A 12,660-nucleotide genomic window follows, 5' to 3' on the forward strand; every position below is an offset into this window, starting at 1 on the left:
ATCAAAATTGCGTTACTCTCAGACCCTCGGTGCATAACAGTAATAATAATATTAATACAAAAAGTGGGATTTTAAAAAGAGATTACAATAAATACAATTACACATATAATATCATCTAAAAATAAGTAAAAACAAACAATACAATTTACACTTAAGGGCACATGCCAAGGAGTGCAAATCAGAGTTGTGCAGATGCAAAACAGTATATAGCAAAACGTACAGTATGATGCAAAACAGTATAGTGCAAAAAGCTTGTAAATATGATAAATATGATAACTTGCTAGCCAGATATAATATACTTTTAGTTTAGTTTATAAAACAACTATTATTCAGATCAGGGTTAGGGTTAGATGAAAAATAGAGATGAAAAGTGTCAGATGAATCAGATGAAAGTGTTATACGGTTTAAGTCTTGTATTGACGACGTAATATCGAAATTTATGATTTACATTTGACAAGATTGACTTTTTACCATACAGTCTATGCAACTCACCGTGTTGGTTACAGTTACAACTGTCCAAAACAGTCGACTTTTATTTTGAAAGCCTGTCGTGTGTCGCAGTCTTCACACTGGCACTTTAAACATTCACACGTGCAGGCATGTCCAAAGCAAGTGAGTAACGTTAACACATCTCTGATACTTTTTATGTTGATCGAGCGTTAAAAAGATCTGTTGACATATATGATTTTGCTTGTTAAAAACCGTTCACTGTGTTACAGAGCAAAAGCGAGCGAAACGGCTGGGGTTTTGCGGTAAAAAGGTGAGTAACATAGCCTTCATGCTAACTTACTGACGCCTCAGTGTTGGGCTTATTATATAACGTTAGTTGTAATAAAAATATTGAACTGTATAAAAGTTTTAGAACCAGAAACTCAGTCAAATGTTAGGGCATTTTTATTTGTTGTTACTGCAGGCCTGTAGCCAGCCTGGTGAAAGGGGTGGATCTTTTTCCTTAAAAAGTGGACCTTTTTGCATTTATACGCTTAAATTTCTATTTTAATACTGCATTTTAGTAATAGTTTAAGCGCTGTTTTAACCGAATTAGCTTGTCGGATGGTCATCATAACAACACTTTGATGTACCAAAATATTTCCTGAAGATTTAGAATAAATAAATATGAAAAAATACTTCGTTTTTAATTTACTAATTCGTATATCATTAGAATTTTAAAAATCTGTTTTAAATTAAAATTGTAGTCTGTTGTCATTTATTTGCCAATTAACAAACTGGCCATCACATTCAACTTTCCTCATTCACAATTTGGCCATTTAAATAAAAAAATATTTAAAACAACAACAACATAATAATAATGTAGAGCTCTACCATTTTTCTAGCATCTCTTGTAAAAAAAAAAAAAAAGTACATATGAAATTTCATTTAAAAAAAAACATCAATAGTCAAAATATTATTCAAATCAATTTTATTATGGTATGCTTTTGGTGCTGCACACCACTTTTTATAGGTCATTTTTTGTTTCAAGAATAAGGTCCAAGATTTCGAATAAAAGTTACTTGTAAAATGTTTTCTCTATTTAAAAACAATACATTAGTGAAAGATGACTTCTCTCATGTCAGATTGTATGTTTTCTTGCATAGCTGGATGCTGGACTAATGAAGAATAATTGTTAGCATTGGCCAAAACTAAACCGAAACATCAGCCAACAAAGGATTCTTAAATCCTTTTTCAATGGGTTATTGATGCCATTTATGATGGCATAGCAGTCAAAATAGGACAAATAAGCTCATGTATGGGACAAATTCTGGACCTTTGTGAGTGAGGGTCTTCCGAATCACCCAAACCCCTCCCCTGGGCCTGTACTGTTTGTGCAGTTTGGCAAAAACAGTTTGTCATGCACCTCTGAGATGGCATTTCATAAAGTATATATTTTTAAGTCTAATGTAAACAAAATATACCTTTAAGTGTTTCTTTTTTTGTATCATAAATTTGCTTGTGTGAAGGCATTTTTCTCAAAATTAGTTTTTCTTCTGAACTAAACTTCATAAGCTTCACAGCTGCACATATATAAACCAAACTTAACATTTTTTAACATATCTGTTTTCTGAAGGTTTTACTGAAGGATGTGTTCTTACATAATCAGCCTGATCGTTTTATTGTATTACATTTTTAAATTTATTTTATGGCTGTTGATGCTGAATTTGATCGAGTCATAAAAGGAGATTCCTCAAATCCCCACTGTAAAACCCTTCGACTCAAGTATGTCAAAAAAATAAAATAAACAAGAATGATCACTTCATTCAATGTTCTGGTTTTATTTGCTAGAAATGTTTGCAAACCACCACATATTCAATTACATTTGAGAAAATCTTTAATTAGGGCTGCACAATATATCATTTCAGCATCAATATCGCAATGTGCGCATCTGCAATAGTCACACTGCAGGACCTGCAATGTTGAGTTGTGATTGTATAGTTTTGGATTATATATTATTTTATTGGAAATACATAGCCACAGATCAAAATACACATAATTTTTTGGAGTTATTGCAGAGTTTAACCTTAATGGAGTAAAAGTTTATGGTTTGCACAGGTTTTTAAGCACTAAGGGCATTCAGACACAATATTTAATAGAAAATAATTGTATTGAACTGTGTAAACAGTAAAGTCTTTGCAGTGTTATTTTAAGTTTGGCTTTTTTTTTTTTTTTTCAATTTCTGTACCTCGTATGATTTGACTATATCCTGAAAACCATTAAGCACTGTTTTTATTTCACTCCTATATTTGCATATTACATTTCATGATTTATTCCCTTACAAAATCGTGCCAATCTATTGAAATTTAATACACCATTTCCAAATAGGGCTATTTAATTCATCTGGTGAAATTGTATTCATATCGCAATATATATTGCAGAAACATTTTCTAATATCGTGCAGCCCTACCTGTAATGCATAATATCAATCAGTTGGGGAAATATGATGATAAATATTAGCCTTTTTTTACCCTGCTTGCCTGCAGTGTCTTTCATTTAATAAGCAAAACTATTAAAATGACACTATAATGTAACTAACTATCATTGTATACATCAAACATGTTATTAGATTAAATCATTCCCATATTTGAATTTTATCTGGATTCCAGCTCTGTATATTTTGACTTCTCTCAAGTCGACTAAGAATAAGAAGGATTAAATTTGTTTTAGATTTTAGTCTTAAGGTTGTCTATAAACTAGTGTGCTCTGAAACAGTGACAAATTTTGCATTAAGAAGATATAAACACCCAAAGCTTGCAGTTTGTCACATCCTTCATACTTTAGTATATGGGCGTAAAATTTGCATGGACGTAGGGGATGTTCCCACCAATATCCACCAATTACTGAAATGTCCCAACCAATAATCTAATCAACTTCAAGTAATCCTCGTCAACTCTTAACTTACACATAAAACAATACAATACACAAAACAATAATTAGGATAAAACTCTCTAAATCTCTCTACATTTATACCTCCCCAAAGTCAGACTGCAGTAAAATAATGTAAATTGACTTTTGCAGCATGGAACAGGATTGTTATTTGTATTTTTAAGTGTTTATTTTACATTATTACTTTATTCATGTTTTAAACAGACTTTGAGCTGTTCAATGCTTGTGCTCATGGTATGTATGTTCCCACCAATGTCAAGAGCGAATCTACGCCCTTGCTTTTAGTTTCTAATGAATTCTGACCATTCAACAGCTCTCTAGTATCTGCTATGTCCCGCCCCCTTCAAGAAGCTATTGCCACATGTGCTTGAGCTCATCAACTGGCAGAGCTGTGATTTAAAAACAAAATCTATTGGGGTTTTTTAAGCTCCAACCCTGTCTTCATGTTTTAATTCAAATTATGTCACACATCAGCTAAAAAAAGCATTTCAAGCATTTCAAAGCACTTCTGGGGACTTTTAACATTTTAAGAAATAAATTGTGTCCCAGTGTTCAACTGCCATTGTGTTCAGTCTTTTGTTTATTGTTCATATCTTTGGTTTTTAAAAATTTGTTCTAAATATCTTATTGCTGTTGGTATCTAAGAGCTGCCAAACAAATTTTGTTTGTTCGTTGTATGACACTACAATTACAATAAAGTTCTAACTCTAACATTCTTGTTGACTGTCATCTGATTCTCTTCCCTCAAGCCTAAAGATGGGACTCAGTCTCAAGGAGGAAAGAAGGATCCTGGAGTACCTAATGTGCGCAGCTTCAAAGAACACAGTCAGAGACAAGCTGAACTCCGAAAACAGAGGGTGAGGAACAAACTTTAATATGTAGCTGGTTTCCTCATCTAAATAACATGGTTTTATGTATAGGTCACCAGTTAAAGACTTGTATATGAAAAATATCGATTTGTTTGAACTACTTTTTAGTTGGAGGAGCAACAGGAGAGGCAGAGGCTGTCAAGAGAGAAAGAGATGATGAAAAGAAGAAGTCTGGACAGTTACCAGAAAGACATACAGTTACGACAGAGAGAGTTCGAACAGAGGGTTGGTGTCTGACTAATAACAAAGTGTAAAAAAAAGTTTTGTTATAAAATATTACTGTTACCATTCAAAAATGTAACATCCTTTGAATGTATTATGTTGCAGTTCAATTATACTTTATTTTGTCTTGTATTGTTTTTTTTAGAGGATTGTAGGATATTAAATTATATTAATGCTGTAGTTTTAATTCATTTATGACCTGTTAACAGATTTTTAAGTACAGACCTGAAAATAAAATTCCATAAATGGTGAATTCTTTGGTCTCTTTTTAGAGAAGACATTCAGTTTATTGCTGAAGTGGTAAAAGTTAAAGATGTTATATTGTTGTGAAATCTGAAATGATATCTTCAAATATATTATGAAGTAAGGCTGAACACTAAATCATTTGAGCATCGATATCGCAGTGTGTGTCTGAAATAGTCACATCACAGGTTTAGATTACTAAATATTATTGCTATTAAATATTGGCGTGGGTTTCCTCTGGGTGATCCGGTTTCTCCCACAGTCCAAAGACATGCGGTATAGATCAATTGAATAAACTAAATTGGCCGTAGTGTATGCGTGTATGGATGTTTCCCAGTACTGGGTTGCAGTTGGAAGGGCATCTGCTGTGTAAAACATATGCTAGAAACATTGGTGGTTAATTCCGCTGTTGCCGATGGGGAAAAAAAGAAAGAATGAATTATTGTCTAAAATTATTTATACAAGGATGACCATGTTATTTTACATTTGATTGTAAAAGTTTTCTATTTGAATACTGTTGGACCCCACAGAAAACCTTAAAGCACTGTTTATTTAACTGAAGTGCTGCATAGAAAGAGACTTTGTCACCCTAGTTAAATTAAATTAATAAAATCTTTCCAAACATAGCGCAAATAGTCTGGTTAAATTATATTCATGTCGCAATATATATCACAGCAAAACAAAATCCAAATAGGAAAAAAAAAAAGGAAATCGAGTTTTCTCAGTAGTAGGTCCTAAAATTTGGAATGGGTTACCTATGTCTACTATAACAATTTCCAATGAATCTTTGTTTAGAGGCAAACTTAAACTACACCTCTTAGAAAGAGCTTTTAAATTGGGAGAATTTTTTTCCTATTGTACCTATCTGGTGCCTTGTTATTTATCATTGATGCTGTGTGGTATGTTGGATGCATTCTATGTTGTTTTATGTGTTTTATCTGTTGCTTTTCCTCAATTTTTTTGATCATTTGTTTTTAGCTTTGTACAGCACAATGGTCAACAACTATTGGTTTATTATGCTTTAAAAATAAACAAACTAAACCAAAATATTGCGTAATATTACAGGTTTTTCCAATATTGTGCAGCCCTATTATGAAGGGATCTTTTTCAAATCTAAGTTAGTTGTTCAAATGTAAAAAAAATATATATTTTATTTGTCATAATCTTTTATTTTTTTTAACAATTTGAATGCGTTTTTAAAGATTTGTCTGATTACAAGTGCAAAATATTGAAGAGTTGCACCCCTTTCTTAACTCTGTTGTTTCAATGAATGCAGGAAATCCAGATGCAAAATCTGGAGAAGCATGTCAACTTCGAATCTGAGAACTCAAGAAAAGCGTACTGTAGAGAGTTTAAAAAGGTACCGCCTCCTGTACTCGCCTGTTATAATAACACTGTACACATTTTCTTAAACATAGCAACATAGTCATGACACTTTATTGCGTTCATCTCTCCTATTAACAGGTAATCGAGGCGGCAGATGTTATTCTAGAGGTTCTGGATGCCAGAGACCCTTTAGGCTGTCGCTGTCCACAGGTTGAACAGGCTGTTGTCCAAAGTGGAACCAACAAAAAAATTGTACTTGTTTTAAATAAAATTGGTAAGAGAGAACTTAATATATTACTGTGCTAAGTTTATCAAGTTTATACTGCAACAGTAAGAACATTTTGATTTTGTAAACCTTAAGATTTAGTGTCCAAGGATATTGTGGAAAAATGGATCAAGTATCTTCGCAATGAGTTTCCTACCGTGGCTTTCAAATCTTCCACTCAGCAGCAGAACAGAAATTTGGTGAGAGTTACAGTATTGATGATCGGTATCGGCAGCGATTTCAGTATCGGATTCAGAGAACCATGCTTTTTTTTTTTTTTTTTAATTTTGGTCTAAAATATAAATATGGTTTCAGTAAGCATTTTCTGTTGTGTGATGTTCACAGAAACGCAGTCATGTGCCTGTGACTCAGGCTACTCAAGAGCTTCTGGAAAGCAGTGCATGTGTTGGAGCAGATTGCTTAATGAAATTATTAGGAAACTACTGCCGGAACCAAGATATAAAAACTGCCATTACTGTAGGAGTGGTTGGTAAGCTTTTACTGTACATTTAATGCTTATGAGCTCATGATGTTTGCTTATTTTATTAATTTAGTTTGTTCTTTGAGTTTGTTCTTGTAATGTTGAAAGTTTTCAGTAACACAGTTTAAGTACCAATTCCCAATATTAACTGCTGGATTATTATTTGGCTTGATACTTATAAAGTATGATCTTATTGCACATCCCTAATCCTACCCAATACCTAAACCTAACTACTACCTTAAATAACTATTAATAAGTAACATATTAGGAGGTCATTGAGCTAAAAATCTTAGTTAACCCTTTATGCTGAGTTCAGTTCATTGTCAGAACACATTTCACATGGCATGATTTTGATTTGCCGACAGCTCCAGATATTTAGCATGCCAAATATCTCATGGGTGTCTGCGACTCATTGACTATTCTCTTAGATCACGTCTTTGACAATTCTTACTGTGGTGGTTGTTACTCGCGTGAACAAGCACTGATTAGCCTGTGATTTTTATTTTTTATTTTTATTTTTTTTGACTGAGTTCTCAACACCTGTCGGCGAGTTAATATCAGAGCTTTTAATATCGGAAAACAACTTTTGCACAAACTAATATTAATAGGTTTTAATATTAAAATTAAAACTTATTTTGTTATTTTCCAACATTCATTTTGTCCCACTGTCTAAAATCCATGTAAATAAATAAATAAATAAATAAGGTCTACTGGCGTATCAGTAAATGACAGCTGTTTTGATTGGCTAATATCATTAGTGTTTTGACTGTGAGATCCATCGGAAGTCTATACACAGATGCTGTACAGTGAACTGTTTAAACCAGATGCATGAAAACAGAAGTTCTTTCTCTCCTCAGTTTGTGTTGTTTGCCCCTTTTAAATGATTATAAAGACTGTAAAGTGCAATCTTTTTGCAATCACATGTAACCTGTCTTTCAGGTTTTCCAAATGTGGGGAAAAGCAGTTTAATTAACAGCTTAAAGCGTGCTCGGGCATGTAATGTTGGAGCTACGCCAGGAGTTACAAAGTATGTTCATGACCTTTGGTGATATTTTCTATAAATTATATGTAGTCCCTTCTAAGCAAACTTCCAGAGGTCTAACTTTAAAATCGCTCTGTTTCTCAGGTGTTTACAGGAGGTCCATCTTGACAAGCACATCAAACTTTTAGATTGTCCTGGCATCGTCATGGCCACTTTAACCAGTGATGCTGCCATGATCCTACGCAACTGTGTGAAGATCGAACAGCTAGTAGACCCATTGCCAGCTGTTGAAGCCATATTAAGGCGCTGCAATAAAATGCAGGTAGCGACTTATAGAATTTTATTAAATGAGTGTTAAACAGTATTGCACAATGTTCAACTCAATTTTCATGTGTAGATTATAGATCATTATGGAATTCCAGACTTCCAGACGGCACACGAGTTCCTGGCCTTACTTGCCCGACGTCAAGGCAAGCTGAGGAAAGGAGGACTTCCTGACTCTGACAAAGCTGCCAAGAGCGTTCTCATGGATTGGACAGGGTGAGGTTATAGTCCTAACATCAGTTACCCATCAGCACTCTACACTGTGAATAATGGCTGTGGAATCAAAAGTAAAAAAAATCTGTAACTTGTTTAACAGTTTCCTTAATATATAGAGTAAAAAACATTAAATTGAATGTTCCAGAATTTCCTATGTGACATTACTATGATTGTTTTTTTTATTTTCTCTCCTCAGATGTCTACATTGCTACATCTAATTTTATCATTTACATTTTATTAGACAAAGTGTTTAAATTGTTTATTCCATTATTTAAATTTCATGTGTTTTTAACTTACCATGAGGGTGTTTAATAAATGTTTGAGTAACACTGAACACCTTCTACATTATTAGTATGTTTCTCTGCTTGTGGAAAAGCAGTTTGTGATGAGTTCTATAACGACACATGTCCACTGAAGTGCTGCAGAAATGCTAGCCATGTTCTAAAAGCAATCAGCTGAGTGCTTTTCCAACTTTCAAAGCATTTCAAAAACACAGAGCCATAAAACGGTGCCACGCTACGCAGTTGGGGTTTTAAAAATGTGGCACCCTGGATGTACTTTATTACACTGCTTCAAAACATAAAAACTGGGCAACTTTGTTCTGAACTTTAATTATTTAATCGCAAGGCTGACAGAAATACAGCTGAATGAAGCATACACCAACCTGTGCATTATTCAGTTACAAGATTGCGTCAAACGCAATGCTGACAGAAATTAAACTGGCTGAATGGAGCATATACTAACCTATGTATCATATTTCCACAAGATGGTGCCAAACAGTTAAAAATAGACAGGCAAGCAGAAATATATGGATGTGAATGATTATATGACGGTCAAGGTAATTTTTCCCTGTCTTTTCCAGGGGTCGCATCAGTTACTTCACACATCCTCCTGAAACGCACACATTGCCCACTCATGTGAGCGCTGAGATTGTAGCTGAGATGGGCAAAGCGTTTGACTGGGATGAACTGGAGAAGGGCAATCTAGAGGCTTTGGCTGGTAACTGATCTCTGTAGTATCACTAAAATAAAAGAATGTTTAATTATAGACCATCTTAAGGAATCTAAACAATAACAATGGTCCTATTGTATTTCCTGTTTTACAGTTTTTATTTTCATAGCTTCTGAGAATTCAAAAAGGTCCACTTATTAATAAATAATATTATAATAGCTGTTTTAACGTGAAAATATGATTGAATTACCTCTTGTTACAGTTATAATATAGTATGATAACAAGCAGGAAATGTTCATGAGCCAATGACATTACCATTGAAATGGTCTATACCTTTCTGATAATATATGTTTGTACAATTTAGAGTGTGGCTCGTCTGATGTACAGATGGGATTCTGCATGGCTACCTCTGGGTTGACACAAGGAGGTCATGGGGAAGATCTGGCAGAATTGCATATGGATGAACCATTATACGACCCTGAACTTCAAGACAAAGTTGAATCAATGGATGCAGATGAGGATCCAGAGGTATAGCAAATACACAGTTCTATTCTTAATCTAAAATCCTTTCATAATGACCTACATTTAAAGGGATTGTGCATCAAAAATTATTTATTCACCATTTGTTCCCCCTTAAGAAGTTATGAACCTTTCAGTCTTTTTTCTGCTGAACACAAATGAAAGTTTCTATTGACATTCATAGTAAGAAGAAAAATGAGTATTGAAGTCAATGACTTTCAATTTTTGACCAAAGAAAGAGACTGAAAGTTTTGTAACGAGTGAAGGATGAGTAATTGATGGCAGAATTTTCAATTTTTTAGAGAATAAATAATTTTAATAAATAAATCAAAGTAATTAAAAATAATAAATAAATACATGTTTATAAATCAGTGTGCTGTTTAGTTGAGTGGGGATTTTGTTTAGATGTGTTTTAAAGTAGTAGTTCACCTAAAAATGAAAAATACCCCATTATTTGTTCACCCCCAATCCTTGATATATATGACTTTCTTCTTTCGAAGGTTCACAGTAAGAGTTTAGCATTTTCTAATGGGGTTTGGGCAGTAGGCAAGTTTTGGAAACTTCCAAAAGCGCATAAATCCATTATAATATTAACCCAAATGTTTCCAGGGATTTAATGCATGAATCAGATTGTGTTTTTGTAAATATTTATTCATTTTAAATTATAGATGCAACTGCGTGTTTTTGACAGCTTCTTGGCTGATCTCGATGCAGGACATAACATGCATTTATAGCTAAAGCTGTTGTGAGAGTAGATGAACAAGGATAATGTTATACAGTAATGCTAAGCCTACAGTTTTTCTTGTTCATTGTCATCTTCTGTGGTAAGCATTGTGTGGTAAGTGATTGTCTTGTAATTTCCTCTACAAATGCGTGTTGCGTTATACTTTGAGCTGAGGTTGGCTTTTGGAAAAAGTTTGATTATTTTTATATTTGAGTTTATAGTTTGAATATTACAATTTTACTTCTTTACAAAAACACATTGATCCGCTACATAAGACATGCTCACCCCCTGTTGGCATATAGGTTAGATTTTATGATGAATTGATGTGCTTTTGGAAAATTAAAAAAAACTACTACCAAACAGCATTGATGAGCCAGGATAAAATGTAAAAGTACTCAGAAGAAAGTCATATTCATCTAGGATTGCTTAAGAGTAAATTATGGGGCAATTTTTATTGTTGGGTGAATTTTTCATTTAGGACTCTAATCTCTCCTATTCAGTTTGGACCGATGACCGTTGAGCTCAAAGTTCCCAAGACAAAGAGCGGTGCTGTTGAAGCTGTCGGGCCAAAGCCAGTGGATCTGAAGGACATTCTGGATATTGATCCACTCCTGCAAGGTCAGGCTCTTCAGGCGGCCAACAAAAAGAGGAAGAAGCAGCAAAAGAGAGCTGGTAAGACCCAGTTTCTTCTTTCAATCTTCGGTTTTTGTACTTTGAATAAATTAAATGCCTGATGACATGTAAATTTAATTTTGAGCAGCTTATTTTCAATGTTGGAAGCCAGACCACACTGCTTTAAAACTGCATCGTAACACTACTGCTTTCTTCTTTTTATTTTATAGATAAACTCGGCACCAAACTTTCAGATTCTCTCACGGCAGCTTTGAATTTCTCCTTCTCTGACAGCTGATGTGACGAGCAGCAAGTCAGGACGCTCAGAAGTTCATTCTAATTTAATTTGTGGTCGAAAAAATGTAACAGTTTTGTATATTTAAATGATCTTCAATTTAAAATATGCAAATAAATTAAATTTTTCCTGAGGAGAATGACTTAACTAGACCTTTGTGCTTATTTATTAATTTCCTTTCTACTCAAATCACCTGCGGGTTTTCTTTTACAGTGTAGCTCTCCCAAGATCTTAGTATTGATTTAAGTAAAACAGTTTAAGTAATTTGTGTGTGTTTGTGCACATTTATAAGGGCTAGTTGAACTTTGTGTAGGAAGAGCTGTATGATTCGGAATAAAAAATCTTAATAGCTTTAATTCAACATTTTTCTCTGTAAGGTTGAAAGATATTCAAGATATTTTGATCTCTCTGCATATGGACAATACAAACATGGTGTATTTACACACAGACATTTGCCTCCACACCCCGCTGAGTGAAAATACGGGAACGCTTGTTTTCCTCCAACCCTTCACCCACTCTCCTGTCAGCTCAACTTTGCTCTCTCAAGAAGATCATATCATCGGACAAATGTTGTGGGTTCTTCAGGCATTCACTTTAATTCATTAATCAATGAATATTATTGGCAAAACCATCTTGTATTCAATTGGAATCTTATAGGAGTTTGAATTTGAAAGTAAAAATAGCCTTGTGAGCTGAAAAGTCTAAATACACTGTAAACCCTCAGCCACCAGTCATTGGACCAACTTCAATTAAGATTATTATAATATTTTAAAAATATTAATATCTCTTTAATTCCTCTAAGTATACATTTTAAATGAATGCTGGTATTTTTAACTTTGTGAATTATATAATCCAGAAAACTAACATGCATCATTGTTTACACAAAATTAAACAGGAAAAAGGTTTTCTGCACTTATAATTAAGTGAACAGTTATAAACGTTTGAGCAGCAATTCTGGAAAATTCAGGTTTTAATCCCAGGACTATGTTAAATTTATTATTCTAAAAGGCATTTCAATATTACTTTGCAATATAACCATTTTGCTGTTATAAATACAGCCGGGTGAGCAGAAAATATAACAAAATTAAGTCAAATTTATGTATTTTGAGTAATAAGTTTGTAATATTTCTTTTTACCTCAACTAAAACTGAAATAAAGTAAAAAAAATAAGTAAAGACTTATTAAAGACTTCTTAGAATTATTTAATATTTCAGGTAAAGGAATACCTTAAGTTTTTTATATTTTATTTTAAT

The 12,660-nt window shown here is 33.5% G+C and overlaps 1 protein-coding gene across 1 annotated transcript; it reads left to right on the forward strand.

Annotated features, from left to right (window-relative positions):
* The first annotated feature begins 549 nt into the window (after positions 1-549).
* On the forward strand, positions 550-11,557 carry gnl3l (guanine nucleotide binding protein-like 3 (nucleolar)-like). The gene is made up of 15 exons (XM_056468764.1): positions 550-612; positions 720-760; positions 4,128-4,235; positions 4,356-4,472; positions 5,989-6,072; positions 6,177-6,312; positions 6,400-6,503; positions 6,649-6,793; positions 7,724-7,811; positions 7,911-8,088; positions 8,164-8,306; positions 9,169-9,305; positions 9,622-9,785; positions 11,001-11,172; positions 11,343-11,557. Exons 1-15 carry the CDS (start codon positions 600-602, stop codon positions 11,408-11,410), a joined length of 1,698 nt encoding a protein of 565 aa, XP_056324739.1. The 5' UTR covers positions 550-599; the 3' UTR covers positions 11,411-11,557.
* The last annotated feature ends 1,103 nt before the right edge of the window (positions 11,558-12,660 follow it).

The sequence above is a fragment of the Danio aesculapii genome, chromosome 11, assembly GCF_903798145.1.
Source record: "Danio aesculapii chromosome 11, fDanAes4.1, whole genome shotgun sequence".
Lineage (NCBI taxonomy): Eukaryota > Metazoa > Chordata > Actinopteri > Cypriniformes > Danionidae > Danio > Danio aesculapii.

What these genes read in the sequence shown, in the direction of transcription:
- gnl3l (XM_056468764.1), top strand. An exon ending in ACTGTAGAGAGTTTAAAAAG is followed by an intron (nt 6,073 to 6,176) that starts GTACCGCCTCCT and finishes TCCTATTAACAG; the next exon opens with GTAATCGAGGCGGCAGATGT. An exon ending in AGCAGCAGAACAGAAATTTG is followed by an intron (nt 6,504 to 6,648) that starts GTGAGAGTTACA and finishes TGATGTTCACAG; the next exon opens with AAACGCAGTCATGTGCCTGT.